Source organism: Pezoporus wallicus, unplaced genomic scaffold (genome assembly GCF_028554395.1).
Source record: "Pezoporus wallicus isolate ANWC-B61680 ecotype Strahan unplaced genomic scaffold, APGP_CSIRO_Pwel_v1 contig_6714, whole genome shotgun sequence".
NCBI classification, from domain to species: domain Eukaryota; kingdom Metazoa; phylum Chordata; class Aves; order Psittaciformes; family Psittacidae; genus Pezoporus; species Pezoporus wallicus.
Window position 1 is genome coordinate 169,484 of NW_026637486.1, and position 27,936 is coordinate 197,419.

The 27,936-nt window shown below is 43.7% G+C and overlaps 2 protein-coding genes across 12 annotated transcripts in view; one reads left to right on the forward strand and one right to left on the reverse strand.

The window, feature by feature from the left end:
• USP34 (ubiquitin specific peptidase 34) overlaps nucleotides 1-13,965 on the forward strand; it is a 136,194-nt gene extending 122,229 nt beyond the window's left edge. For 6 of the 11 annotated variants that reach the window (XM_057405735.1, XM_057405739.1, XM_057405737.1 and 3 more), the window contains 12 exons: nucleotides 1,388-1,466; nucleotides 4,345-4,471; nucleotides 4,780-4,887; nucleotides 5,989-6,093; nucleotides 6,219-6,343; nucleotides 7,356-7,508; nucleotides 8,566-8,689; nucleotides 10,285-10,364; nucleotides 10,951-11,091; nucleotides 11,178-11,324; nucleotides 11,748-11,907; nucleotides 12,629-13,965. In XM_057405735.1, coding sequence (XP_057261718.1) covers nucleotides 1,388-1,466; nucleotides 4,345-4,471; nucleotides 4,780-4,887; nucleotides 5,989-6,093; nucleotides 6,219-6,343; nucleotides 7,356-7,508; nucleotides 8,566-8,689; nucleotides 10,285-10,364; nucleotides 10,951-11,091; nucleotides 11,178-11,324; nucleotides 11,748-11,907; nucleotides 12,629-13,239 — 1,960 coding nt within the window. In that variant the 3' untranslated portion in view covers nucleotides 13,240-13,965. Of the gene's footprint in view, nucleotides 1-1,387; nucleotides 1,467-4,344; nucleotides 4,472-4,779; nucleotides 4,888-5,988; nucleotides 6,094-6,218; nucleotides 6,344-7,355; nucleotides 7,509-8,565; nucleotides 8,690-10,284; nucleotides 10,365-10,950; nucleotides 11,092-11,177; nucleotides 11,325-11,747; nucleotides 11,908-12,628 lie in introns of those variants that run through there. The other 5 variants (XM_057405741.1, XM_057405743.1, XM_057405744.1 and 2 more) reach the window with 3 other exon arrangements.
• Nucleotides 13,966-18,860: 4,895 nt separating this feature from the next.
• Nucleotides 18,861-27,857, reverse strand: LOC130597320 (activator of 90 kDa heat shock protein ATPase homolog 2-like). The gene is made up of 9 exons (XM_057405749.1): nucleotides 27,751-27,857; nucleotides 27,481-27,671; nucleotides 23,239-23,324; nucleotides 22,503-22,617; nucleotides 21,861-21,949; nucleotides 21,219-21,335; nucleotides 20,496-20,597; nucleotides 19,319-19,370; nucleotides 18,861-19,097 (listed from the first exon to the last, which is right to left on the reverse strand). The coding sequence occupies exons 1-9, from the start codon at nucleotides 27,828-27,830 to the stop codon at nucleotides 18,922-18,924; spliced, it is 1,008 nt and encodes a 335-aa protein (XP_057261732.1). The 5' UTR covers nucleotides 27,831-27,857; the 3' UTR covers nucleotides 18,861-18,921.
• Nucleotides 27,858-27,936: the final 79 nt, after the last annotated feature.

Here is a 27,936-nt window from a genome sequence, read left to right on the forward strand (position 1 = left end):
GAAATAACCAGTTCAGTTTCAATAAGAACTGTATTTTACCCAGTGCAAAGTGCCATAAAAACCAGTGTTGGCATTTTGGGAAATATATCTATTCTTTTGGAAAACGTTTGGGGGATGCTTTTATTCAGAAGTAAGCAAACAGAATGTTACAATTATAGGTTTGGGTTTTTTTTTTCCCAAAACCATTGTTTGTGAATATAATTTATTTGAGAATATTTCATCAGCTGAAAATTGAGAAACTAAGCAAATATTTTACCACAAAAGATGTAAACCAAGATGTATATTGTTGGAGTCAAAAAGAAACACAATAACAAAATTGCATCAGTAGAGCCCTTGGGAATAACCTAAAACCAAATCAGTCAATGTCCTACTTCAGCATTTAAGTTGAAATTCCATTCTTAGCCTACCATGACCAGTCTAAGATGGGCAAAGCAGTAATTTGAGCTGCTGTCGTTGACATCTGTTATGTGGGGGCAGAAATGGTTTTTAGGAGTTGTGCCTGTGGGACAGTCTCATTGAATTGTATCTCCAAGCAGTTTCTCATTTTTAGCCTTAGTTGTACATCTGAAACTGGTTTGGGTATTTGCAGTATGACTGTAAATGGATCAAAATCGGGGGTTTAAGTGCAACTGTCAAGGTATTGAAATGATTTTGAAAAGGAAAATGGGCCTGTGTTACCTGAAGGGATTATAGTCCCAACCAGGTGTTCCCAAATGCTCTGGAAGAATTGAGAGGAACTATTCAGTAGCATAATCCTTTATTTTCTGTTCTGCTGTAAGCATCAGATCTTCTGTCAGAAACCTTTTTATACATTTGAAAGCACAAATATGTGCTTAACTGAAGCCGTTTAAGCAGATCATTTCACAAGCATAAACTTCCATCTTTTGAAGTATTTTATTTTCCTTCATTTTTAGCATTTTTGCAGACTTTATTTGGGAAATCATAGAATCATAGAATGGTTTGGGTTGGAAAGGACCTTAAGATCATCCAGTTCCATCCCCCTGCTATGGGCAGGGACACCTCACACTAAACCATGTCACCCAAGGCTCTGTCCAACCTGGCCTTGAGCACCGCCAGGGATGGAGCATTCACAGCTTCCCCGGGAAACCCATTCCAGTGCCTCACCACCCTCACAGTAAAGAACTTCTTCCTTATATCCAATCTAAACTTCCCCTGTTTAAATTTTAACTCGTTACCTCTTGTCCTATCACTACAGTCCCTAATGAAGAGTCCACCCCCAGCATCCTTACAGTATTTCTGTAAAGGTTGTTCATAAGTTACTTGGCTAATGGGAAGTTGACATGAGATGCATTTTAAAATGAATTCTGAATTCTGACAGGATGATTTGTAATTTTCAGTGTTCTCAATATTTGGATTTTTTTCCTAGTGCCTTCAGAATATTATTAGAATCTGATGAAGACAGACTTCTTGTTGTGTTCAATAGAGGATTGATCCTGATGACTGAGGTAAGTTGTTATTTAATAGTAGTAAACATCTCGCTTTCTCATCAAGTCATTTCCTTCTTTCCCAGCAACATGTTTGCTTTAAATTCATAGAATCAATTGTTTTAGCATGGTATCATATGGAATGCAAGTTAAGCCTATGGAAAAAGGTGCAGCTAGTAAGAGGTGTCTTGAATAGGAAGTAATCAGCCTTGGCCTTCTTCACGTTGATACTTCTCCTGTTGTCCTGAGTAAGATTTCTTTAGTAGTAAAAAGGTCAGGACAATGTTTGCCTGGTTCCCAAGACACAGGGAAAGCCACCAATGGATGGTGTGTAGAGGAGTGAGTTAATGCTGGTTTGGTGTCATTCTCTCTGTTACAGGTCAGCTGAACACAGACACACAATTATTACTAGTTATGAAGTGTTAAGGCAACAGGTTAAAATACAGAAATAAAGGATCCTCAAATGCAATTGTGATTAATATTTCTGGGCACTTCTGATGCAGTTCTCCGTACTCTTCCTACCTATCGTGCTTTTGTTTGCAAGGAGGAGTGGTCTCAGAACTCAGACAAGCTGGAATTCTTTCTGATGAGACTAAACCTAAAATGTGTTTCTGGAGCACATACAGTGTATTTCGGTTGTATATGGGTATGTGGGGCATGAGACCAGACCTGACTTATTTCAAAATAGAGGGGAAAAAAATAATCTTGGATTCTATTCAACACTTCCATTATGGAGCTGATGGATGAGAGCATGTGTTTATTAAATATACTGGCAGTGCAAACTGGGGAAGGACACAGCTCCTTTTGAGTACAAGAATAAAAACTAAGATTGTCTGCATGTGTTGAAGAAAGTGTATAAATGAGGTTCAGCTCCTTCTTGTCATGTGTAGAATGGTGTGGTCAGGGAGACATGATAAACTGGTGGAAGTCCATGGTGCAAGGCCAGTGGGTAGCTGTGGCCATTGGAACGGTTTGAATCAGAAGGTGCCAGCCAGCACAACTGGAGGTTGTCAGGACTTGATGCAAACACCTGTCAAGGCTATAAAGATATTTAGTCTGCTTTAAGGCACGTGGATGCACTAGGTGATGCTTGGAGATTTATTCCAATCCCATTTTTATATGATTTATATACAAAATTCTCTTAACTTTTTTTATGTCACTGGTTTGTATTTTCTGGGGAAATGTGTGACAGAAGAAGCTGGAATTACAAAATAAGCAGGTAGAAAGATGAAGACACTGCAGTGCTATCTGAAAATTTTTCAGGAGCTTGTTATCAATGTAAGGCTGTTGATTACTTAAGTGTAGTTAATGACTGCAGAATATCTGTTCCTCTTTGTCTTGTGAATGCTTACATTCAAAAAGCATGGGCTAAAAAGTTAGGAACTGAGCTATAACTTGACCCATGCATGAAATTCGTAAGTAGACTAAGGTACATGTATATGTATAAAAAGAACTTCTTTACCAGCTTAGTTAAGCCTGATCCATACCAGCAGTGGGTAGTAAGGTTTATGAATAATGTGTAACGTAAGATGCCATTTATCCTATGTAAAACATTTTGAGAAACTAGGTAAAACTAGTGTTGTGTTAGAGCTTGAAATAACCAGGGCTCATAGTTTCACTTATTCACTAGAAGTGTTTTGCGTGGTGGAAAACACTGGATCAAGGATTTGGATCATCCAGAGAAGTTTTCCACTTAGCAGGGTTGGCCACGTGTCCTTTAGTGTCACTGTAAGGTGTCCCTGCCCACGGCAGGGGGTTGGAACTGGATGATCTTAAGGTCCTTTCCGACCCTAACTATTCTATGATTCTAATATGAAAATGACATGTCAAGATTTTGTGTTACAGGGAGTGAGGTTACTGTTCTCTTGGCTTTGAAATACCAGCAGATTAAATGTCTTCTCTCACGTCTTGTGCTGGAATTTCTGCAGTTCGGAAACAAGCTGCTTTTCCTTCCCAATATTTCTGTCAATCACAAATGCCCAGAACATACTTCAGTTATAAAGGAAAAATAATCTGTCTGATGTACAATCACATAGTGTGGGTCCTTAAGCAGCACTTTGGAAAATGGGTAGCATCTATATTAATCATAGTTTTTTCCCCCAAAATTCACATGCCTATGTCTGTCTTTACACACCCCTAGTATCACTTTGTATGTTGGCAGAGAAAGATTGGGATTACAGGTGTATAAAAAGACTCTCTCAAATAATGCTTTGCTTACTGGGTCTTAGATAAATGTGTGAAAACCTTGTCATTCTTTTCAGCCACTAATACAAAGCATTTACCTTAAAAACAAACTAAGGCTGTCTCTCAGCTGTATCGGATGTGCTCACCAAAACACTCATTTCCTGAGCTGAGATGGGTGGTAGCTACTTGTAGGGGTTTCCTCTAGTACAGATTAAACCAATAAATGTATGGTTGATGTTACCATATATTTTATGAATGCAGTTTTCCTCTGGCCTGCACATGATAAAGATCTGATATCTGTATGGATCAGATGAGAAGAACAAAAAGGGAAGTTTCAATTTAACCCCTCATACAAGGTTGCCCGGTGTTTGTTACCAGAGCCACATGTCCAGGCCAACAGTTGTATTTGGTTGTTCCAAAAGACACCTCATTATTCATCTGTTCTTTCTCCTCCCTTTCTGTCCCTTTTCCCTGTTCCCTACTCTTTATTGGTAAATATCCTAATTCTGTACTCAGAATTCTTCTCTTTTAAATACTGTTTAAATACTGTTATCTTTGAGTAATTTTATGATTGCATCTGGCACTGTATATTTTGGTACTTTGGGCATCAAATAAATGTCAGAGTGGTCTCTGTAGGATAGAAAGAGAAATGGTAACAAGTAAAACAAGTCTGTTAATGTGTCAACAAAAGGCTTTGGCTGTTTTTTCGTTGCAGTCCTTCAACACGTTGCACATGATGTACCACGAGGCCACAGCTTGCCATGTGACTGGAGACCTGGTTGAACTTCTGTCTATTTTCCTTTCCGTTCTTAAGTCCACGCGTCCGTATCTTCAAAGAAAAGGTTTGATCATAACTCTTCAAATGAGTCAAACCCCAGTATTTTATCTTGCTTATTGTCTGTGTTTAAAAGCTTCCTGTACAGTGGGGGATATGATTGTTAGAAGTTGTTCAATTGGTACTTAGTTATTTGTTAGCAGGATATGAAACTAGATTAAGCAAATTTAAGAGCAGTAGACAAATGAGATATAACAGATTTCTAGATGGATTAAAATAGTGCTGGAAGAAAAAGAGATTCTTCAGCAGTAAAATTCTCTGCTTTATTTAATGAGAAATGAACTCAAGGAACTGCTCTGGGTTTTGTCCCTGCAGATGTGAAGCAAGCTCTCATTCAATGGCAGGAACGAATTGAATTTGCCCATAAGCTTTTAACTCTGCTGAATTCCTACAGTCCTCCGGAGCTTCGGAATGCTTGTATCGGTAAGTTGGAACAGCGTAACTGCAGCCAGGGAGGACTTGCTCTGTGCAGTTACCCACTCTGAGATTGAAATCACGTTTTTGCAACTGCAGATGCTTCCTAGATACTCTGTAGATTGGGGTTGGTTTTGTCAATATGTCCCTATTGCCATTGTCCTAAATAATCCTGGTTTTGTCAGGTTAAAATTAGTATTCCCACTTCCCTGGGCATGTAGACATGCACAAAAATCATAGCCAAAAACATAGAATGGTTGGGTTGGAAAGGACCTTGAGATCATGTAGTTCCAACCCCCAACAAGTCAGCCTTAGTTTGGAGAGACCAGTTTTCTCCCTCATAAGGGGCATGTTAAGGGATTCAGGTGACAGTGAGTTTAGAGTCAAATCCCAAATCTGACATTAAAATACTAACGCTCCACTCAGAAGGGTGCATGGTGACTGAGTTGGTCTGAATAACAGCTTTTATGTGCTTTATGATCTGTTACTGGGAGGTATAAGAACACAAGTAAAACTTGAATAGCTTGCAGAATGGAATGGGTTTGTCTTTGTAAGTTGTAGATGGAGACATTAGATGTGTCTCTCTTGCATTACAAGGTCTAGTTCACAAAGATCTAGTTTTGTTCTACTTTGGGCTTTTTTGATCTATTTAGTAGATACAATCTGCATTTTTATGCTTGCTGACAAAAGCCTAAAACTGTGTCCAAATTACTTTTTGTGGTTTTGTGCATTTCCCCCTTGTTTTGAGTGTCTTTCTCATTGCCCTCCTGACTGCTGCCACTTGACAATTTAGAGGCATCAAACCCAGTATGTTTAAGAAGAAAAGAGGGTAATTATACTGAGCTTCCACTTTCTACAAGCTGGCACACCTCTCACTGGTGGTTGCTCTACCACTGAGCTGGTCTTCCCCCAGTGGCAGAGGTGAAGGGAATCTTGACTTAGGGGTGTTCACGCCATGGTTACTCACACTAGAGCCTACTTCCATGGTGCACACTAAGTGCAGCAAGAGTGATACAAAAGCGAGTTTGCAAATGCATGAGCCTGAAGTTAAACTGTTTGCTGTTAAAGAAATAACAATATGTAATAGCAAAAACAACTTTTTGTTTGTAGATGTCCTCAAGGAGCTTGTACTTTTAAGTCCTCATGATTTCCTACATACTCTGGTTCCATTTCTACAGCACAATCATTGTACATACCACCACAGTAATATCCCAAGTAGGTATTTCAGTGATTGTATTTTGAAGTTCTCTTACGCTATTATTACTCTATCGTGTTCCCTTGCTGATGCCAAATATTGACCTTTTGAATATATCCCTGTTTCATCCTAACTTATACTACAGTGTCTCTTGGACCTTATTTTCCATGTCGTGAAAATTTGAAATTAATAGGGGGAAAAAGCAATATTCGTCCTCCACGTCCTGAACTTAACATGTGCCTCTTGCCCACCATGGTGGAAGCCAGCAAGGTAAGTGAAGCTTTGGGCTCATCAGTAGCCATTTCTCTATTGTTTTCCCATATCTTCTAGAAGTATAACAAGAATCCAGTAGCATGATGCATTTATATTTTCTTTGTAAGCAAAGCGTAATTCTTCTTCAAGATGTGTTGTCCTCATATACTCCATTCTAGATGTGCACTCCAGAAGCACCATTTCCCTGCCCTTGGTGACACACAGCTTCATATTCCAGACATGATAAGGGGTTGGACCTTGTATTCAGGAAAACTCTCCCAGTCTGCTTGTGGCATTTATAAAGACAATTCAGGAGCTGCCCAGGGACTGTCCAGATGGGTTTCAAGCTGTGTTAAAGTTTATTACCAGGCACCTGAGTAGATCCTTCAGGTTTCGGTAGAGTCCATTCAGCAGGACTGAAGTGGGATCTGCTCTTTGTTTGGGTGAAATACCAGCACCTGAAGTAGGGTACAGGGCTTTCAGTCTGTCCCTGTCACACCTCTGGGCTTCCTGATGGGATGCCAGCTTTAGTGGGGCTACTTTGTAGTCACTCACAACATGCCATTACTAGAGGTGCAGGAATGGTGGGATTCAGCTCACATAACTTTGCCTATCTAAAAGGTCGGTGTCTGGCTCTTTCTGTGGTTAATGGTGCTAAACAGTTACCTGTGGAAGGAGACAAGTAGTCCCTCTCCTTCCTGACCTAGGCCCCCAAGTCTGATGGGGTGACTCTTTCTCCAGAGGAGTCTGTCTCTCCACTGACTGCAGGGAATACTGAAATGACTAGATTTTAGATAGCTAAAGTCAGGTAAGGTGAATCCCACCCTAAAAGGAATATGTATGGACAATCATTTGAAGAAGGAGAACTGGTTACTTGCTGTACAGTAACTGTGGTTCTTCAAGATGCTTTGTCCACACAGATTCTGTGGTCCTCCTCCTCCTGTGCTGACTCCAAGTCCTGTCATAGGGGATTCTTATGGGTGAAGGAATTGAGTGGTGGTTGAAGCCGCCATACCCCTTATGCCCTCAGGTACAGTGGTCGCAAGGACACACTGGGTGCAGGCACAGCCCCAGTGGACACTGCTATTCAGAAAGAATCCAATCTCCTGCACATGGGGCCTATGTGCACGTAGATGGGAATCTGTGTGGGCAACACATTTCGAAGAAGCACGGTTACTGTAGGGTAAGTAACCCTTCTTTTTTAAAGCTTTCAGAATGATGCTGTGTATATTTGTGCACCATCAAGTCTACTGTGTAACCAAAGCTTTTAAAACATGCATAGAGCCAGAAATTGTCTGTAGTGGTATTTTTCTGTTGTGTATCCAGAGGTCGTGGATGCAACGCTAAATAATGTAAATATTGGAACTTAAAAACTCGGGAATGGTTTGGGTTGGAAGGGACCTTAAAGCTCATCCAGTTCCAACCCCCTGCCATGGGCAGGGACACCTTCCACTAGAGCAGCTTGCTCCAAGCCCCATCCAACCTGGCCTTGAACACTGCCGGGGAGGAGGCAGCCACAACTTCCTCGGCGCAGTATTTGTAATGAATTCAGATATATCAGGAACCAGGAGGTTTTTAAGCCCCTCAAACCACATCCATGATTACAGCTTCCTGTGATTGTGCATGCTTTTTTTTCATTCATTTTGTATGAGGCTGCATTCATTTGCTTGAGTTTTTGAGATTTCCTTTTGGCTGTCAGCTCTACAGAATCTGATGCCATTTTAAGTGTATACATCCAAGATACACGACAATTATTGGCAAACGAAACCCATGGCATATATTTATCATTTGGGTTGAGGCATTCCTGAAAAAGCTCCTTTGAAAGCTTGTGAAGCTTGGCCTTAAGAAAATCCTGACTTCCACAGATCATAACTGACAAGCGATGATTTAAAAAGCAGTCATGTGTATGTATCTAAGTATCTGTATGGGATATAAAATCACTGCGTCCTTGTCATCTCCAAGATGTGGGATTCACACAGCTTGGCACCTTCTCAGTCTGTCGATTCAGAATCCTACACTGAAAGTTTTCACTGGTGGGGGAATCGCTTTGCCATCCCTCCTCCAGTCTCTCTGTTGTGCTTGCCAAAGCAAAGAGACAGAGGTTACACCTGGAAACGCCCATTGGGGTTTCCTCTAGTACATGATCAAACAAGTGCAGTGACATTAAGCTGGATGCTTAGGAAACCTGGTTGCTGTCCAGTTGCTTATGTAGTTTAAATGAAGCTCTCTTAAATCTTCAGGGCAAAGATGATGTTTACGATCGTATGCTGCTAGACTACTTCTTTTCTTACCATCAGTTCATCCACCTACTCTGTCGAGTTGCAATCAACTGTGAAAAGTTTACTGAAACTTTAGTTAAAATGAGTAAGTATGAAGGTGAAACAGCCGAAGGATTTTGTTCTGTGATAACTGTGAGCACTTCACTACGTTTTATGTTCAGAATCTATATCGTTCTGGACATTATTTTGTATCCACAAATAGTGTGGTTTGGTGTGTATGATGTATTTACGGTCTTACCTACATGACTGTCCGGAGAGCAGCTGAGGCAACTAGTGAGAATTCAGTCTCCTTCCACATTTAGAGGTTAATACAGGGCTCACTGCAGCTGCATTATTTTTTGGTGGGCAGTTTAAATGGCTTTGGATCAGACCCTGAATCCTCAACAGTGACATGCAATTAATGGTACTTATTGGCAGCCTGCCGAGGGATGTACATGGTTATCCAGACAACGCTAGTTCTGTTCATACCAACCTGGGTTGATTTTACCCCATAGTTTTTTGAACCATCACAACATTCAGTTACACTTACAACCATTCAGTCCTGGAGTTTGTACCCAATACTTGTTTCAGCTCTGCCAGTAGAGACCGCCAGTATTTGAGTTTTCTCCCGTCACAATGTAAACCTGTTTTGGGGGTGTGAACAAGGCATTTGTGGCTTTATCTGATGACTCCAGCCATTCAGCTGGCTCTGCAGCACCACATCCTGCCTTGAGTTGGCTCTTTACATCCATGTGCTACTCCAGTGGCATAGTATGGGGGGTTTAAATTCCTTCCACCGCAGACCCAGGATGAGCCGAGCTACCCAGCGCGGTAAGTGCAGGGGCACAGACTCCAGTGCCACACAAAACTGTCCCAGTTGCTACAGGGACACAGACACTGGGAAACATCTCACTTCAGTTGTCTGAAAGGTAGCTGTATAGCCAGGTCTTCCTCTGATCTATGTGGAGAGATGGAGACTGCTTCCAAGAGAAACTCAGTCTTCTGATCCTTAAATAGCTTAAGCAGAATGAACCACCTCCTGCAAATACCTGCTGCTTTTGTTTGCTCTGCCTGTAGAAGCTGTTGACTATGATTAAATACCACTTCTAAACAATATTAATCTTGCCCAAAGAGCAGTGATAGTAGCAATGTTCTTTTGATCCCCCTGAACCATCTATCTGCTCATTGTTTGTCACGCTCTTCTGGCTGTCACTCTGGCATTATTAATACTTCCTATAGGTTGTGTTAATGATAAAGATAACAGTGGTGATAGGGCTAGTAAAGAAGATTGCCCTTTTACATGCTGTTTTTTAAAAAAAGCTATTAGAATCATAGAGCAGAATCATCGAATGGTTTGGGTTAGGAAGGACCTTAACTCATCCAGTTCCAACCCCCTACCATTTAAAGCCTTTAAGTTCTGTACTGACCAGGTGAAACTGAGGCAGTAATAACCTGGTGACAAACCCAGAACTAAAGCCAGCTCTTCAGCTTTTTACACTTCACAGGATAATGAAAGGATACCTCTACTTATTAAATGCCCCATAAAAACTTCACACACACATACACACACTGGGTCTGATTGTAAAAACTGCTTAGAACGTGGCCTTGTGAAATGATATGGCCTTGGTACTGCTGCTACCAAGAGGTGAGTATCTCCAAGTGAATTCTCACAGGCTATCTTGTTTTCTCCTAAAATTGCAGGTGTGCTAGTTGCATATGAAGGTTTGCCACTTCACCTTGCGCTATTCCCCAAGCTTTGGACTGAGCTTTGTCAGACTCAGGTAAGAGTCAGTGAGTTTGAGAGCTAACGGAATGGAAACGCAGGCAAAATACAGTGAATAGGAAACAGAGATCAACCTGTAACTAGTGGGTATTGTTTAATCATTCTGACTAGCAGTATTTTGAATAGAAAAATACCTCTGCTGATGCTTTCTGTCATGTGATAAAACCTGATAAATCAAGTAAATGCAACCTGTGACATCGGTTATGTGGCTGTCTGTGCAGCGCACAAAAGCTGCTGCATCCTGCCTCAGTGAGCTCCCAGCTTTTTATGTAGCTTAAACACTGATCTGATGAAATAAAAACTGGGAGATCTCCAAGTGTGGACATCATTGCGTGCCCAGTGCCTGTTGGCTCACAGATGAGGAGGCATTGGCCCTTCAGATACGTACTGACTGCAATAAACTGGCATTCCCACGGAACGAATGTCATAAAGGAGAATGTGAAATAGTAATTGACAGTAATTAAGTTGTACCATATCCTGGTACCTGATTGACCTGAAATACAGTTATCAGTAAGAACAGTCCAATACCGCAGTGCTGTACCTCCAGGGATGACTTTGCCATCTTCTCTCTGTCTCTTCACCAGTCCCCGATGTCCAAGAACTGTGTGAAGCTCCTCTGTGAAGACCCGGTTTTTGCAGAGTACATAAAATGCATTCTGATGGATGAAAGGACCTTTCTTAACAACAACATTGTGTACACCTTCCTGACCCACTTCCTTCTCAAGGTACGTGGCTTTTAGCAGTCATTTCTATTTCAAGGAATGCGTTCCAGTGTTTGTTGCGGTTTAAACAAAATATATTCTTTACACAGGTCCAGGGGCAGGTGTTTTCTGAAGCAAACTGTGCCAACTTAATCAACACTCTAATTACGAACCTAATTAATCAGTATCAAAGCCTAGAATCTGACTTCAGCAACCAGAGAGTTGAAATTTCCAAAGCAAGCTCTACTTTAAACGGGGTGAGTCTTTCCTAAGCCCTTCAAGCATTGGCATGGATTAGGAGACAGCGTATTTGCCCTTGGAAACTCCTCAGTGCCATGTGCCAAGCTCTAATCAAAGAGGGGGCTGTTGTTACCCTCACCTGTCTGGTGGGAAATGTGACCCCTGCCAACAAGATAGTTAATGGTAGAAACATTCTAACCCAGCAACAGATTTCATCCTACGTTAAGCAGCACACTGTTGTCTACTTAGGACCGATCTACGTTAAAGTCAGCACATTAGTAATGAGTGGGAAAGTTCAGTAGTGTAAGTATGTTTAGAACTTGATCTTTTGGATGTTCAGAACATGAAGCCTCTGCTCCTTGCACAGATCTCTGTGTAGGATTAATCAAACATGAGTTTGAAATAAGGCTGGTGAAATCGGTTTGCTTCTGTATTTTTAGGACCTCCGAGCACTTGCCTTGCTGCTTTCAGTGCACACCCCCAAACAGCTCAACTCAGCCCTGATTCCAACCTTACAAGAGCTTTTAAGCAAATGTAGAACTTGTCAGCAACAGAGGAACTCACTACAAGAGCAAGAAGCCAAAGAAAGAAAAACTAAAGGTTTGCTTTCTCTTATAAATGTCACTCAGACTAAGGTTTTACAAACTTTCACAAGACTAATGTGCACACTGTTGTCTCACCACAGTAGATTGGAACATTTCTTGGCTTCAATCCCCAGTGCTACACAAGAAGTATTATTTTATTATGGAGCTAAAATTCTAGGCAATTCCATGCCTAAAAATGTAATACATTTGGGTGTATGTATGGCATGAAAAACATAGAGCCATAGAATGGTTTGGGTTGGAAAGGACCTTAAGATCATCCAATTTCAAACCCCTGCCATGGGCAGGGACACCTCACACTAAACCATCTCACCCAAGGCTCTGTCCAACCTGGCCTTGAACACTGCCAGGGATGAAGCATTCACCACTTCCCTGGGCAACCCATTTCAGTGCCTCACCACCCTTACAGTAAAGAACTTCTTCCTTATATCCAATCTAAACTTCCCCTGTTTAAGTTTTAACCCATTACCCCTTGTCCTGTCACTACAATCCCTGATGAAGAGTCTTCCCCAGCATCCCTATAGGCCCCCTTCAGATACTGGAAGCTGCTCTGAGGTCTCCACGCAGCCTTCTCTTCTCCAGTCTGAACAGCCCCAACTTTCTCAGCCTGTCTTCATACAGGAGGTGCTCCAGTCCCCTGATCATCCTCGTGGCCTCCTCTGGACTTGTTCCAACAGTTCCATGTCATTTCCCTAAGCGAGTTTCCCTGTTCCTTGCAGATGATGAAGGAGCTACTCCTGTGAAGAGGCGGCGGGTGAGCAGCGACGAGGAGCACACTGTAGATAGCTGTATCAGTGACATAAAAACTGAACCCCGGGAGGCCTTGACCCCGACGAGCACTTCGGATAACGAGACACGGGACTCTTCCATCATCGACCCGGGCACCGAGCAAGATCCTCCTTCCCCCGAGAACAGTTCTGTCAAGGAGTACAGAATGGAAGTTCCATCTTCATTTTCCGAAGACATCATGTTGGCGACGCGGCCGCAGCACGGGGACGAGCAGGCAGGGAACGGTAAATTTGAAGAATGCAAAGAGTTTAAAGACCTGCAAACTTCCAAGGATCCCATTGGAGCCGAGGAGGACTCGGAGTTCCCCTCCACGTCGATTTCAGCGGTTTTATCCGACCTCGCAGATCTGAGAGGCTGTGATGGTCAAGCCTTACCATCCCAGGACCCCGAATCTAGTTTATCAATCAGCTGTGGCCATTCCAGAGGACTCTTTAGTCACATGCCGCAGCATGACATTTTAGACATCCTGTGTAGGACCATTGAGTCTACGATTCACGTGGTCACAAGGATATCTGGAAAAGGAAACCAAGCTGCTTCTTGACATTAGATGGAGCATGTCTGCTTTTAAGTCTTTCTTTTATTTTTCTCTCCTTCCTTCCTTCCTTCCTTCCTTCCTTCCTTCCCCTCCACCCCCAAAAAATGCTGTTTGTATAAGTTTTGCTTATTTCTGGTTTTGTGCTTCAGTTTGTCCAGTGCTCTCTGCTTGAATGGCAAGATAGATTTATTATGCTTCCTTCTTGGTCAGGCAGAACTCAAGATTTGGGTTGGTTTTTCTTTTGTTTCTATTTGATTTTCTGTTTTCTTTTGCATCTACCGTACACTTTCTTAAAGGGCAATCAGATAATGGGTATGTTTTATGTAATTAAGAGTTCACTGTAGTGGCTTTCATTTAATATTGGCTGTCTGGGAGAACAGGGCCTCCTGGCCCTGGATGATGTAATTTAAACTTATGGCATTTTTACTGTGTATAATATGGTGTCCTCTGTGCCAGTTTTGTACCTTATAATAGAGGCAGATTGCCTCAGATCGCTGTGGTTCTTATTATCAAAAATTAAGTTTACTTGTATACTAAACAACCACAAGAAATTTGATTCTGTAAAGAATCCTCTTTAGCTGTGGCCTGGCAGTATATATATGGTGCTTTATTTAACAGAATACCTGTGGAGGAAATAAAGCACACTTGATGTAAAATTAATTGTTTTATTTTTATTGACATGATCAATTGCTATTCTGTGCACTTCATTAAACTGATTGTGATGACTTTTCATTTGTTTATAATATGTGGCTTCAGTCTTTGGATTTCCCAGCAAAGACAACTTGCTCACTGAAACGGCTGCAGAGAGGAACGATGATCCGTTGTATATAATCAATGTAAAGCTTGGTCCACTTCTGGTTTACTTTGCATGAATGTTCAGTCACACAACTGAGAGGGCCTGGTGGTTGTTGACCTTCTCCCCCCTATGTTGGAACATAAAGAGGTGCAGAAGCCAGTGGAACTTCATTTCCCTAACTCTGACCTGTGTTAGCCCTGTTTTATTCCTGCACCATCCATAGATTTGCTTCCTTTTCCCCTCCACCTGCTGCCCAGGGGCGTGCTCCCTCTGGCTGTTGCTTTCTTGATGGCTTCTGCACCCCTCAAATGCTGGAATGACTTTATCATCTTTCCCTGTCCCTCCTGTGATTTCCGAGCAATATCCATTATTTCCTATGTGACTTTTCAGACTGTCAATGATACTGGTTTTAATATCTGATTAAACTCCATTTTCAGCTTCATTTTCCAGTTGCTTAGCTCATTTGTTTCTCTATTGTCTTCATGATGCATCTATCTGGGCCTTTTTTCTTCCAAATTCCTTCATTCTACCATTTAATGTAGTTGAGCATCATTTGCTTCTCTACGATTCTATTATGTGATGCTTTTGTGGCTCCTCTTAACTCTCCTTGAGTCTACTCTCAGTATTTTTAACCTACAAGCAATAATTTGTCTTTAAAGTTTACACTTTATATTCCCCTTAACCAACACTTTTACTCCTGCAATTAGACACTGTGTTGATGCTGGTGAGTGCTTAAGTTGGTCTCCTCATTATTCAGACATGAAGTAATGATGGCTTCACTCCCTTTAGGAGTAATTTTATTACTGTTTCTGATCAACTTCTCCATAGATTGTAATGAGTATCAAGAGTTCATCTGTCAGCTTCTACCAAGCCTACTATTTGCGGTTGGATTACGATGTGTGTAGGAAGATACCTTCAAGATACACCTTCAAGAGCTGGAGCAGCCATTCTGACCCTTGGGTGAGTAATCTCACTTAATTCCTCCTGTTGAAAATGTGCATCTGATCCTTGGGACGTTGTCCGATAGTGCCCTTTGGTGGCTTCAGCTTCACATAGAGGATGATGTCACATCGTAATTCTGGTATGAAAGCAAGGAATTCTGTCTTTTGTGATGTTTCTTTCTCATTATTTCAACCCCTCTTTGTGAAGCGTGCCAAGTACAAACAGTATTTAAGTGTTGCATCCTTCTTGCTCTCCTGTGCTCCCAGATGAACATCAGCACTTTGATGTTCAGCTGGTCACTGACCTGGGCCTTTGTTTGCTCCTGCAGACCCATGTATGTCATTTGCCAGTGCTGTCAGTAGTTATATTGGATTGTCAATTATTTTCTCACAAATACGGGTGTCTGGTGGCATTTGGAATGCCAGCTGAAGTCCATTTATAATGCTTTTCCATTAACAAGGACTCCTGAAAGTTACAGTTCCATATGATGTCTCAGGGTTGTGGGATGTTGGGATTTGGTGGCTCCTTAAGCCAAGCACCTTTACACAGTTAAGACACATCTAAGTCATGTTAGGCCAGCAGCTCCTTTGCAGCCTCTTCAGAAAGCCTGAGCAAACATTACAAGATGCTATGGAGCACGTTGCGAGCTGTAGTTATTTATCCTGTAGGTCTCAACTGACTGAATTTAATAGCACCTTTTCTACTGTTTGGCTTAAAAACTGGTGCCAGGCTTCCAGCAGTGTAACCACCCTTCCTGCTCCTCCCTCGCATCACCTTCCCATTGCCCCCCTGCAGTATTCCTGCAGTTTTTACTGGGAATTTTCCCCCACTACTCATCTCCTCTTCCCTACCCTTGCCTGCCCCTGCTGCTTTATCTTCCTGTGGGTCCCTCATGTTCCGTGCTCTGTATGTGACCCATTTCTTCCACAGTATTCCCCTTCTTTAAATCATTTTCTGACTTGCATTCCTTTGCATTCCAGGATGCTTTTTCATCCCTGTCTTTGACAAGCCCATCTTTAACCGACATCCTCATCTCTTCAAGCTCTCATGCTGTTCCATGGCTCATCCCACCTCTCATGATTGTGCATTTCCTCCTGGAATTCCCACCTCCCTTTAAACCCCTTCACAGTTCAGCTTTTTGAATACTTTCTGCTCTCACTGTGCAGAGTCCCCAGCAGCCAGTCTGGGCTTGTGCACTCAGGACTGTCGAGACCATCCTCTGCACTGATTTCTGGCTGTAGTCATACAAACCCTGTCCTTCCCATTTAATCAGTTTTCCTTTTGGCTTTCTCAGAGACCAGGTGGTTGTCCAGAACCTTAACATTATAAAAGCACTACATCACAAGCAAAGCTATCTATCTCTTCCTGTTTCTGCTCTGTTGCTTACTGCATACTGTTTGCTCTCCCTGGAATGTCCTCCGTGCTCATTCGTCTCCTTAAAACAGGAATTCTAGTACATTTGAACACATTCCCACAACCTCCATACATCTGTCTTCCCTCCTGTCATTTTTCCCCTTTGTTATACTGGGGAGAATTCCAGGGTATGGAGCTCGTCATGGGGACTTGTTTAGAAGACAAGCTGCATTCATGATACTGTAATTCCATCATGTATGATCCTATCGTATTATTATCATCAGCCTGTTACTAAATGATGTGTGATTCCTAACTGCTCCCTCCAGCTCAGGGGGTGGGGATAACAAAGGAGTTTAGCATCCTTTGGGTTTACTGGTTAGAGTCTAGGAGGAATTTCAGCACTCGAGAATGAATTTTGCCTCTGTAAGCTGGTGACTGCCCCTGTTTGTTGCAGCTGATGGTGCTGGGAACACTCCTGCTGTGGGTAAAATGAACTTCTCTTTTTCTCCATTCCAAGGTAACTGTGTGCAGAAACTGAACTTCCAGGTCTGCCACACAACCCTGGTGTCAGCTGCACATGCGGTGTAGATGGGAATGCAGGGATGCTGGGGAAGGAAAAAGACATCCTGATTTCTCTACCTGCAGCAACAGCCATTGGGGGCTGTTTACAGCTGGGATGCTGTCTGCCCCTTTCTTACGCCAGGCTGCCTTACCAGCAGGGTAGGTACTTCATGGGTTTAACCTAAGAAAGGTTGTACATGTTGTCACACCCACAGCTGTGCAGGCACGAGGGAACAAGAACACCAAAGATGTGTCCTCTTCAGTTCACTGCCTTCTCCTTGGCCCTCCCAGCAGCCACTGCCACAGGTCTCTGGGGCATCTGAAGTGAGTGGTGCGACACTGGACATACAAGTAAGTCACTCCTGTACCACCAGCAGTCAGCAGTTGGTGCAGCTGAATGCTCCTGCTTGTGGGAAGACACAAGAAAACTGAGACTAGTAAAACACACGAGGGGTGGGCACTTGTGACCCTATGGAGGAAGGGCTTTCTTAGGAGGGAGAGCTGGTGAGGAAGTACAAGGGCTGTAGGGCAGCTGTAATCACATGGAACAGCCCATTCTCAGATACTGAATTGTCACAAAACAGGTCATTACCCAAAAAGCTGTTCAGCCTCATATGTCTTAAACCTAGATTTTCTATTTAAAGGTTCCTTGCATCAACCAAGACCTAATCATTTTTGTATTCCAGCTGTTAGGCTCTTTGTCCTCAAACGTTTACTACAAAAGGCTACTACATTCTGAGCATGCAGAAACATGCTAAAACAGGACACTTCTCCAGAGGCTGTTCTCCACCCTCTATCTGGACACCTGAAACAACACTTAGTAACCAGTTTGTACATCTACTTCGTCACTATGGGGTGTTCCTTTGCGTTACTACAACAAACCTCACTGAAGCGCAAAGGGGATAGTAACTGACTGCAAACCTTCCAGGGAAAACCTCACCTGTGGGCAAGAACAGCACACTTCTGTTAGCTCCTGGATGATGTGGGGTTATGGGTGGTAAGGCTCCCATAGGTTGGTGGAGGGTGAAGATGAAGTATGTAGAACTTAACTTCTACAGAGACTCATTTAGTTTGGCAGTATCAGTTAACGGAGAAAACAAACTGCATGTAAAATAACCTTTTATTGAGTCAACCACATTTTCCAAAGGCATTTTGCCCTTTCTTTTTGGTCAGTTTGTTTCAAATTGCATACTTAATTCATACACTTTTTATAAAACACTGAAGTTCTCCTTGCTAACCTCAACGTAAGAGTAACAATTCTTTACCTTCAACAGCCCAGCTTTGCTCCTGTCAAGTTTCTCCAACAAACACTTGCTCACTTGAATCTGAGCTACAGCACTGCAGAGGCCCATAAATGACTGGAGGGGAAGGGGCACAGGATTGCAAAGAGAAAGCGTTATTACTTTCTTCCAAAAGGGAATTTCAGGCTGATGTCAAGTAAGTGCATGCAGGCTTACCAGTGGTAACTGTTGTACCACCCAGAACACGGGCTGGTAATGATCTTTCCCTAAAATTGGCTACGGAGTTAGAAACAAATTCAGTTTGCAGTTAAAGCCATTTTAAGAAGTATTTAAAGATGCTGTAAGTGAAATCCCTCCCATTTCTTACAAGATTTAATGTATCAACAGTTTTATAATCCCTTTTAGTTCACCTCTGATGGGAACCCTGTGTCCTTGAGGGATTTAGGTTTTCCACTGGATACACTGAATATTAAAGAACAGCAAATGCTTCCTACTGATTCATGTCACTTACCTACCTACCTATGATGGTGCTTCACTGCAGCTGAATCGTTACTACTTTAGATTTAGTTGCAAGCAAGCAGAAGAGAGATCGGTTTCCCCCAGTAAAGCTGTTTATAGCCAGAGTCTGCATTACGTGCCTCCTCATTCACTAAAAATCCATAAATAATGCTGAAATTATATACAGTATCAGACATGGGTCTTTATTCCTCCCACAAATAAATTACTTCTTTTAAAAAAAACCAAATGTTAACAAAGTATAAAAAGTAATGCCCTAACAAAACGACAGAGCTGGCATCATTCCATGGTGTCTTTGGACTGCTGGAGTAAAACATGGATTTCTTCAAAATACTGCTGCTTCCAACATTGCCTTGTGCTGTCTTCACTAGAGACGGGAACTCCTTTGCACTCTACCTGCAGTTCTGTTTGAGCAGCCATATCCTTGAAACTCAAGGCAACCACTGCATAATGTTCTGGGGGAAGAAAATAAGACATTTCAATAAAGTGGGTTTTAAAGGATCATGTCTGTTGTTGCTAATTTCCTGTCTGCTTCTGCCTGTGAGCAAAGCTTCTTTTCACAGCCCACAGCAGCTATGGTCGTGAGGCTGTCTCCAAAGAATACAAGGCACCAGTCACGCTTGCTCCTTCTCCCTGCCGAGTGTAGCTGCTATCAGAGGTGCTCACAAAGACTCACCATCGGGCCAGCTTCTACACCTCCACTTCAGGACAATTCTTTGGCTTGGCACCTGGAAGAAGAGCAGGAGGTTCTCCTCATTAGCATTGGAGACACTTCACGTTACAACTACTCAGTGCCAATTCTCCCCTGAAAAGCCAGAGGAGCGGTGGTTTATGTAATAGGTAACACAGAGATTGGGGTTTGGTTTGTAAATAAACTGTTTTCATCAAGGTCTCTGCTTCCTGCCTTCCACTGTTCTGTTTTCCGGATGGGTTAAGGTCAGGCTGGTCAGTTATTAAACATCAAACACTGGTTTTCTTGCAGACCTTGAAATGGGCATTGGGAATGGTTTCACCTCTGAAATCTATAAGCATGCCCATGCTTTTCTATTAAGCAACTGGGCCTGCCTGAATGTCCAGCTTAGGCAGCACTACACAAAAACGATTTACAGCCTGCACCAGCTCATGTGCAAAGGGAGGCAGCGCTTCAGTGTAAGCATTCAGTCAGCTGAAGGCTGGCCTAAACCAGCTCAATGTTTTCACCGAGCCATTGAGTTTACATTGATCCTGACTCTTTCACCTGAACAGTTCCTCATCCAACTGCAAAGGCTGATGACAGTAACTGCCCGCCCTCATGGGCTGTCACTGCTGAAGCCAAGCTCAGGCGTAACAGTTCTGCAGTGTCAGAATCTTTCTGGTGTCAGCAACAGACTTTACTAGGCTGGACCTAGAATCCAGTTTTCCAGTCCAGTTGTCAGTGACACTCACTGCCTGCCATTGGATGGACATAAGGTACCAAATCTAAGCTCAGCAACTGTGAAAATGGATTTCAGAGGTTTCACAAACAGAGCTGAGCATTGTCAAAAGCCCCAAATGGAACAGAGATCCTTTTTCCAGTTACAAGAATAACTGATACAGGAGCTGGGAGATAAACCTTAAACCTGCTTCCTCCCCCCCAGTAAAAGGGGATGGTGCTGAGAGTTTTCTACCCCAGAGCAGGTCAGCACCTGCTCTTTGGATGGGGAAGAAAAACCACACACCGTAATAGCAATAGTTTTTGGCTTTTAAAAGAGGAACTGAACATTCATTACAGAAACTGAACTGTCGGGAACTTTCTTATGCTCCATTTTTACCTCAGAGAAGGCACCACTGCCAGCCCCCCCCCATTTTTAAAGTGCAAAGCAGGAACTTTTTACCAGTTCTGTGTATTCACCGCTGACAGAGCCGTCAAACATCTGAAGTTTGCCTCCTTTCTCGGCTTCAATCACAGCAGGGCACTTAGAAAACTTCTGTACCAGCTAGCAAACCCAGAACACAGCACAAGTCACCTCACTGCAACTCTGTACTGACATAATGCACACTGTGTGAGACAAGATGAAATTAACTAAACTAATATACGTAAGAGTCATCAAGCACTAACTGGGTGGGTCATTTTATGCAGCCCTCCACTGAGCTCCGTGGTGGGCCCAGTGAGGTGACAACGATGTACTGGCAAATACAAAGACCAATACAGGTTGTAGCCACGTGCAAGGGGCATGGACAAAGCACACAGAGATACACACATACATAGACATGACTGGCTGTTGCTAGGTTTGGGAATGACTGAGACCTAGCAGCAGCTCCAGGAAGGTGCAGGATTGCTGCTGAGAGCCATTGCTTTTTCCCACTGGAGGCATTGGGATCGTGACTGGAAGTTCTCTGATACCAACCCAGGCTCTTTTGAATTATGAGTAATTTTCTGTTTCATACCCTGTAAGTGACAGCATCATCTCATCCAACAGTTAATCTAATTAACCTGCTAGCTGTGGATCACAGCAGCACCACTACTGAGCACTTGAGGCTCATTTATTGCTTACACAACTATTCAGCTATAAAAGCATCCGCATGACGTTATATTGCCCATTGAAAGCATCACTTACTTCCTTAGTTGTGAAGATGCTGTAAAGTTCATCTGCTGGAGAGTTGAAGATTTCTCTCATAAGTATCTTCACTGTTGGGATTTTTACACCAACTATATCCTGTGGTGGAACAGAATCCTGCAAGGAAAAGACCACTCATGTCAATGCATGCAGGGTCAAACACAAGTCTGGCATCACAGGAATGGTGGTACCTGTGCATTCTTTAACATGCTGTGTTGTGAACAGATGCCAATTACACAATGTATTCCCATATTTACTTGACAGTATTATTAATTAGGATTCACCAGATTAAGTTTGTGTGATCTGCTCTAAAGCCACCTGAAGCTAACTTTAGCCTGAGGGAAGGGATCTGTGCAGGTGGATTCCAGCTGCACCCTGCTGGAGCCACAACCATCACAAAACAAAGCCCTAAGGGGTACATAAATGCTATGATTCCTTCCATCCCTGGCAAGCCCATGCCCAGGAGCTGTGATGGGTCCTTTCTGTATTGCAGGCCCTGACCACAGCAGTGAGAAGGGAGTTCCACCCCAAAGCCTTTCACTTTTGCAGGTGGCCACAGGAATACACAGTTGTGACCCCAGCAAAAGCTGGAGGGGCTACATTGATGGCAAACTTAAGCTTTAACACACAAAGCCAACGTACTTGCATGGTGTGCCCACTTAGTTTTCGCTCAGTGGCCAGCTCCTGACCACCAGTAGCTTTTGTTGGCAGAATCATTCCCAAGGTAAACTCTGGAATAAAGAAAAGCACTTTTCAGCATGAAACTGAGCTGTAAAAATCACCCTGGCATTTAGATACCTAACAAAGACTGCAAGAATGGGAGCACAGAATGAGACATACAACTCCAGTCCAGCTTCCTCGCCTCACCTATATGGTTTCTACTAGTACCAGAGCCTAACAGTGATGCCTAAAAACACAGGTTTTCCAAAGCTACCCCAGATTACTACCATCTGCCCATTAAGTGCTGCACCATCTCCACAATGCTCTGACCGGTCTGGCAGAGAACCGACAAGCTGCCGGTCAGGCACTGCTTTGCCAGCCAAGCACTGAGGCCGCAGGGCTGACAGCGATGGCTGTGGGCAGTGTGTAACACAATCCAGGCTGGGTCACTGCAGAAGCTTCTGGACACTGCCACGTTGGACAGCAGTAATGGTTTTGACTGGTAGGATTAACAGCTGGTGGCAATTAAAACCAATACAAACCCAAGGACCTGTCAATATATCACCAATCTGTTCAAGAAAGTAGCCTGCATAAAACCATCCTTTACACAAAGGTTTGATTTACCTGTTTTAAGTGCTTTCAGATAATCTCTCAAGGCCTCTCTGACTTTTGTGGTTCCTTCAGTTCTCATCAGATCCTTCAGGACATCGCCTTCCCCTTTCTTTTTGCTAACATTTATCTAGAAACAGAAAAATGCCAAGATCTAAGTAAGAGGCGTCTGAACATGAGCCTGCTGGGTTCTGGCAACAGAAGAAAGTATTCTGGCTCTGTTTACTACATTCAGAGGACAGCTTCAACTTCATTATCGTCTCGGTTTATCCTACCTTTGCTACAAACACATTCTCTTGGGTTTAGACTTAAATAAATGCTGTATCTCACCTCCACAATAGCTTAATCAAGTTCATCAAGTATAAGCAGAGGTGCCTACTACACAGCCGAGGCTGAGGAACCTGTGGAAGCCACAGTACCGACTGCTGCTACACAACCAACAAGGAGGGTCCTTAAGCTCTTAGGGTTTGGGTGTTTTAACGCTACAATGAGCAAAGTTCTTCTCAACCTTGTGGTTAATACATTGTCACAAACAGTAATTAGCAGAGTAAGTTGTGCACATTCCTAGTAGGTAAATTTGAGAACAGACATAAGTCATTAGCCTAAGTATAAGAAACAAAAGCATGAAATAAACCATCCAAGTGTAATTACCCCACTTAATCACAGGACAAAGCAAAACACGATGCCTCTGTGTTGATTAATGATTTAAGAATTCTGAACCTATACAGCCGTATCAGTATTGCACACCTACCTCTGTATCATCTACCTCATTTTCTTCTGACAGGTTAGGAATTTCAAGAGATCCCTTATGTTTCTCACCAGACTCTTTCACTGTACCTGTATTAACATAACGAATTCTTAAATGCATTATTAAAAACTATTTCCCCCATTGCAAGACTTTTAGGCTTGGAAATCAGTTGTACAAAAGCTCTACTGGAAGCAAGCTGCCTGGAACGCCATTTAAAGGGATTGAACAGCAAGCAAAAGTCTCAAAGGTAAACTCAGCAGTAAAGTTTCACAGTAAACTCTTCCCAGGACTGTATGTTCCTGTACGGATGCAGTCAGATCATTACACACACACAGGTACTCGTTTTGCCACTGCTCTCACCTTCAGCTGTCAGTTGTTCTGATACTCTACACTTACAACCTCTTGTGTTGTGTCTGCCAACACAGAGCGTGTACCTAGAAGGGGGTAGGGGAAAAATAACTTCCTCTTCCCTAAACATGTCTGCCCTTTACTTGGATGCTCCCCAGAATGCTCTTACCTGCTTCCTGAATATCCAAAAAGCTTCCAACACACAGGCATGTTACTGTAAAACATACGTACGTGTAGCAGGTACGTAATGGAGACTTTTTAGAACACTCACTCTTCTGCTCAAGGCCTTACTGCAAACTGCCCGTGATCACTGCACACACCAGGAAGACTCTGCAAGAACAGAAGTTACACTCTGCTCCTGCATCCTCCTGGGCAGAGGCCCACCATCACTTACTGACTGGTAGTGGATATGGGTTATGACCCTGCACTGCACCTTCTTACCTCATGCCTGATAGTGAAAAGGCTGAATTTAAGGACTGATGCTTGTTTTAATCTTACACTCAAGACTCTTCCCCCTGGCCTTGCAAAAGCATTTAGTTATTTAAATTAATCCACTGTTTAGATCATGTCAAGATCTCTTCAGAAAGCAGCAGCAGAACATGCAGTTCTACCCCAGATCCAGTTATCTGCGTACTGGTTTATCAGCTTAGGTTTCAAAACACAACAAGCTTTAGCAGTCTACCAGCAGAACTCTAAACACTCAAACAACCCAGTGTCAAGCATGACTGCAGAAGGGGAATTACCAGGAAGATGTAATACTTCTTTGGATTCTCTCAGCCTCAAAGGAGCTACTTAGACCCAGCTTCTGCTTAACATCACTCTCCTTCCATTATTTTTAATTACTAGCCTGAAACGACCCACACAGGGGTAAGCTATGCATGAACATAACCTAACATGCTACTGGTCAAGTACATGAACAAATGCTCAGATGCTTCTTGGCAAGACAAAGAGCACATGATGGTTACTAACACCAAGTGGAACACGGAGCAAAGACCCCTTCCTAGATGGGACCCGGCGAAGCACAGGGCGCCATGCAAAGCCTGCTAACCCAGACACAGGCAACCACATCCATGCAGGGTAAAGCTAAGCTAAAAGACCTCTCTTGGGCATCTCCAAGTCCCCCAAGAGAACCTGTTAGCTCAAGTATGAAGCCATGTGAACTAGTTCAATTATACCAGTAAAACACTTCTGGTATACAGAAAATCACACACATCCATCTCAGTTTGCTCTTTTCTGCTTTCTCCCAGCTCCAGGATTAGTACAGAGAAAACCACACAACACTACTTTTGCAGACAGCAAAGCAAATCTTTCCAGCTACTCTCCCCAAGAAGGAAGTACAAGTATGCAGGAAGCAGATTTTAGGCACAAAACACAAACCTGACTTACACCCGCTCAGCTCATTTTATTAACAACTTTCACAACTCTTACAATAAAGAATCCCCAATGACACAGGCCACAGAACAGCTTTAAATTCATTAAACCAGTAAACAGATGGGTTTTTTCCCTTTCAAAAGACTGCTTGTCCAAGGGGTTAATGCAGATGGTACCGTGCTGGACAGCAAAGTTGTGTCAGCTAACAGCGGCGTAGGCAGAACGCGAGTACAGCTCCGCATTTTCAGCATCACTGCAATGTAGGCAAAACTCTTACCCATTTATTAAGGAAATAATCACACTGTTGGCTGGAAGCCCACAGGACTCCAATAACAGTCCCAAGAATACATCATTCGTTTGTGTCCTGCCAGTTCAGTACTTCAGAAAATGAACGGTGAAGGCCCATGTCTCAGCAACACCTACCTATAACCCCACTGCTGAAATACCCAGGTTTTAAAAGGACACACACCAAGCTTCCACCACAGCATGGAATAAGCCATAAAAACCCTCACTACACCTTCAAACAAACTGCAGAAGAGCCATTTTGCTCAACTTTAGTGCCATTAATTACCCTTAGTTCCTCGCTTTCTTGCTGCTCTGTAACCTAAAGTGCTACAGGAAATGTTTTTCCAATGTTAGCCTTTCCAAACTGCCTGCAGATTCCAGCTTGTCCTTATGTACCCACGTCTTAATCATAGCTTGAACTCCCAGCTATGCCACAAGACTTGTAGCAGGATCTAATTACAGCAATTAGTGTTTTTAGCGGTTCAGTTTGAACTCTCATGTCTAATTCAGAGCTCTCAGAAAACACTATCAGATTTAAGAGAGAAAACCATCAGCCCCTGCTCTTATAGGATTTCACTGTGCAGCAGCAAGCTCCTTTAAACTGAGCTCTCAAAGACCTTATCCACTCGCCACAACACTAAGCACAGCGCCCAATCAAAACAGAGTTCTCTACAGTTAAACTCTGAAAAGCAGGAAGACCAAGCAGAGGAAAAAGAACGCAGAAAGGATCTGTATAGAAACAGAAACCAAATACTGCTTCTGCCTATTTCTAAGCTTTGCTCAGGGAAACAAACCCAACAAACTAACCAGTGTTTAACACTTAACCTTCAACCACCCGAACAAACGGAACATCAAAAAGCTGATTTCTCTTATTTAAACTGCACTGGTACAAACTGCAGGCCAGAGGATAACGTTTGCCTTCCTTTCTGTTAATGCTTACCTCACAACTGTGTGTTCCTAGGTCCTAACACACTTGTAACATTTAAAACAGAACTCTCAATGTGAACTTCTTTAAGTCCCCTGTTACTGTGGGAGCAGAACCTCAAGTGCAAATCTGTTCCAACAGGAGCACTGGCCTCAGCATCCAATGGAACATTAAAGTTCCAGTCAGGAAAACTGGAAGCAAAGAGGAAACAATCCTTAAGAACTGCACTGGAGAGGGCACCATGAAACACAGAAGTGCAAAACACAAGCACCCACTGCAACAGCATCACCCCAAACACTGCTCCAGAGACTACCCAGCTGTTCTGGGGCACTGGTACTGCTGCACGGCCCCTGCTATTCCCACCTTCTACAGTAACAACTGAGGCCTGAGAAGTGCAGTATTTTGGGGAGGAACAGCTGTCATTTGACATTACAATATCCAGGCACAACTGACCGTGCAGGCAGGCTCTTTTTATCAGCTCTTCCTGCCTTTTGCTGCAATACAAGAGATGGCCCGCAGCCTGCCACCAGGTTTTAGGCATCTCATACGTGAACATAATCCCTTGATACTACTAAAAGATACATTACCAGGTCAGGCCGCAGACAAAGAGATGCCATGGGACAAGCACAGCAGAGGACGAACCTCCAGCAGTCGGTGTGGCAAGGGGATGCAGCACAGCCCCTTTATCCCAGATAATCACGATTTGCAGCTTCCTTATTCCCACTGCGTGTTTTCTCCTCATGCAATTCAGCATCCTCCATGTAAAGGACACGGGATTCCCAGGAGCACACACACAGAACACCCCCTCAGATCTCCTGCCTCCTGCTACCAGCACAGCAGGCACCGGGGCAGCTCGAGCCCGCTGTTAGGAGCAATACGGATCTCACCACAACACAAGCATTTACTTCCTGCAGAGCAAAACGACGGGGCCCGGAGCGACCTGCTCTAGTTAAGGTGTCCCTACCAGCGACAGCGGCTGGAACCGGATGAGCTTTAGGGCCCCTTCCAAGCTCTTCCATGTCTCTATGAATGCTGTGCTGTTAAAACAACCCTAAAATACATGCGTAGCACAAAACAAGTTAGACGAAGGGCAGAGAAGGTGGGGTTTTTACATTACTTAAACACAAGCACAGAGTTCAGGCCCATGCATCTCCTTGACTCCGATTCCGTTTACCACAGCATTCCCAACCCCAAGCAGAGCTCCCTTCCCAAAGCCGTCTCTCCCGGGCACACCAGCAGAACCGGCAGCGCCAGACCAGGCTCAACCCCAGGCCAACCGGCACCAACACACACCAGGACCCCGCTTCCCCCCGTACCTCTCCAGCTGAGGCGCAGGTTCCACTCGTAGAAGAAGATGAGTTTCCCCTTGCGGCTGTTGCAGGACGCTTCGCCTTCCACGTGCTTCAGGTCGCTGATCTCGCAGCGCCCGGCCTCGCTCTCCACCACCAGCCCCACCAGCACCTCCTTCAGCTTGCTCTTGGACCAGCTGGTCGCGTCCCGCTCCGTCCTGCCCCGGGGAGCGCCGCCGTTAACCGCATGGCTCCCGTCCCGTCCCGTCCCCGTTCCCTTCCCTTCCCTCCCCTCACCAGTGCCAGTTGTTGACGTTGGTGCCGTCCGCGCGCTCCTCCACGATCCACCGCGGGTCCCCCTGTCCCCACTTGGCCATGGCGCACCCACAGCGGCTCCCGCCGCCCGCAACGAAGCTGCCAGAACCTTCCCCGCCCCCGCCCCGCGCGCCGGAGGAAGAGGAAGGCGAGGCCGCACCGCCCTTC

Excerpts from the sequence above, each read along its gene's own strand:
- LOC130597320 (XM_057405749.1), bottom strand. The coding sequence starts at position 27,830 with ATGGCCAAGTGGGGACAGGGGGACCCGCGGTGGATCGTGGAGGAGCGC. Across the intron at positions 22,618-23,238 it reads ATGAGGTAGATGATACAGAG|ATAAATGTTAGCAAAAAGAA; the intron begins GTAGGTGTGCAA and ends TTCTGTTTCTAG. Across the intron at positions 21,950-22,502 it reads TCTGAAAGCACTTAAAACAG|AGTTTACCTTGGGAATGATT; the intron begins GTAAATCAAACC and ends TCTTTATTCCAG.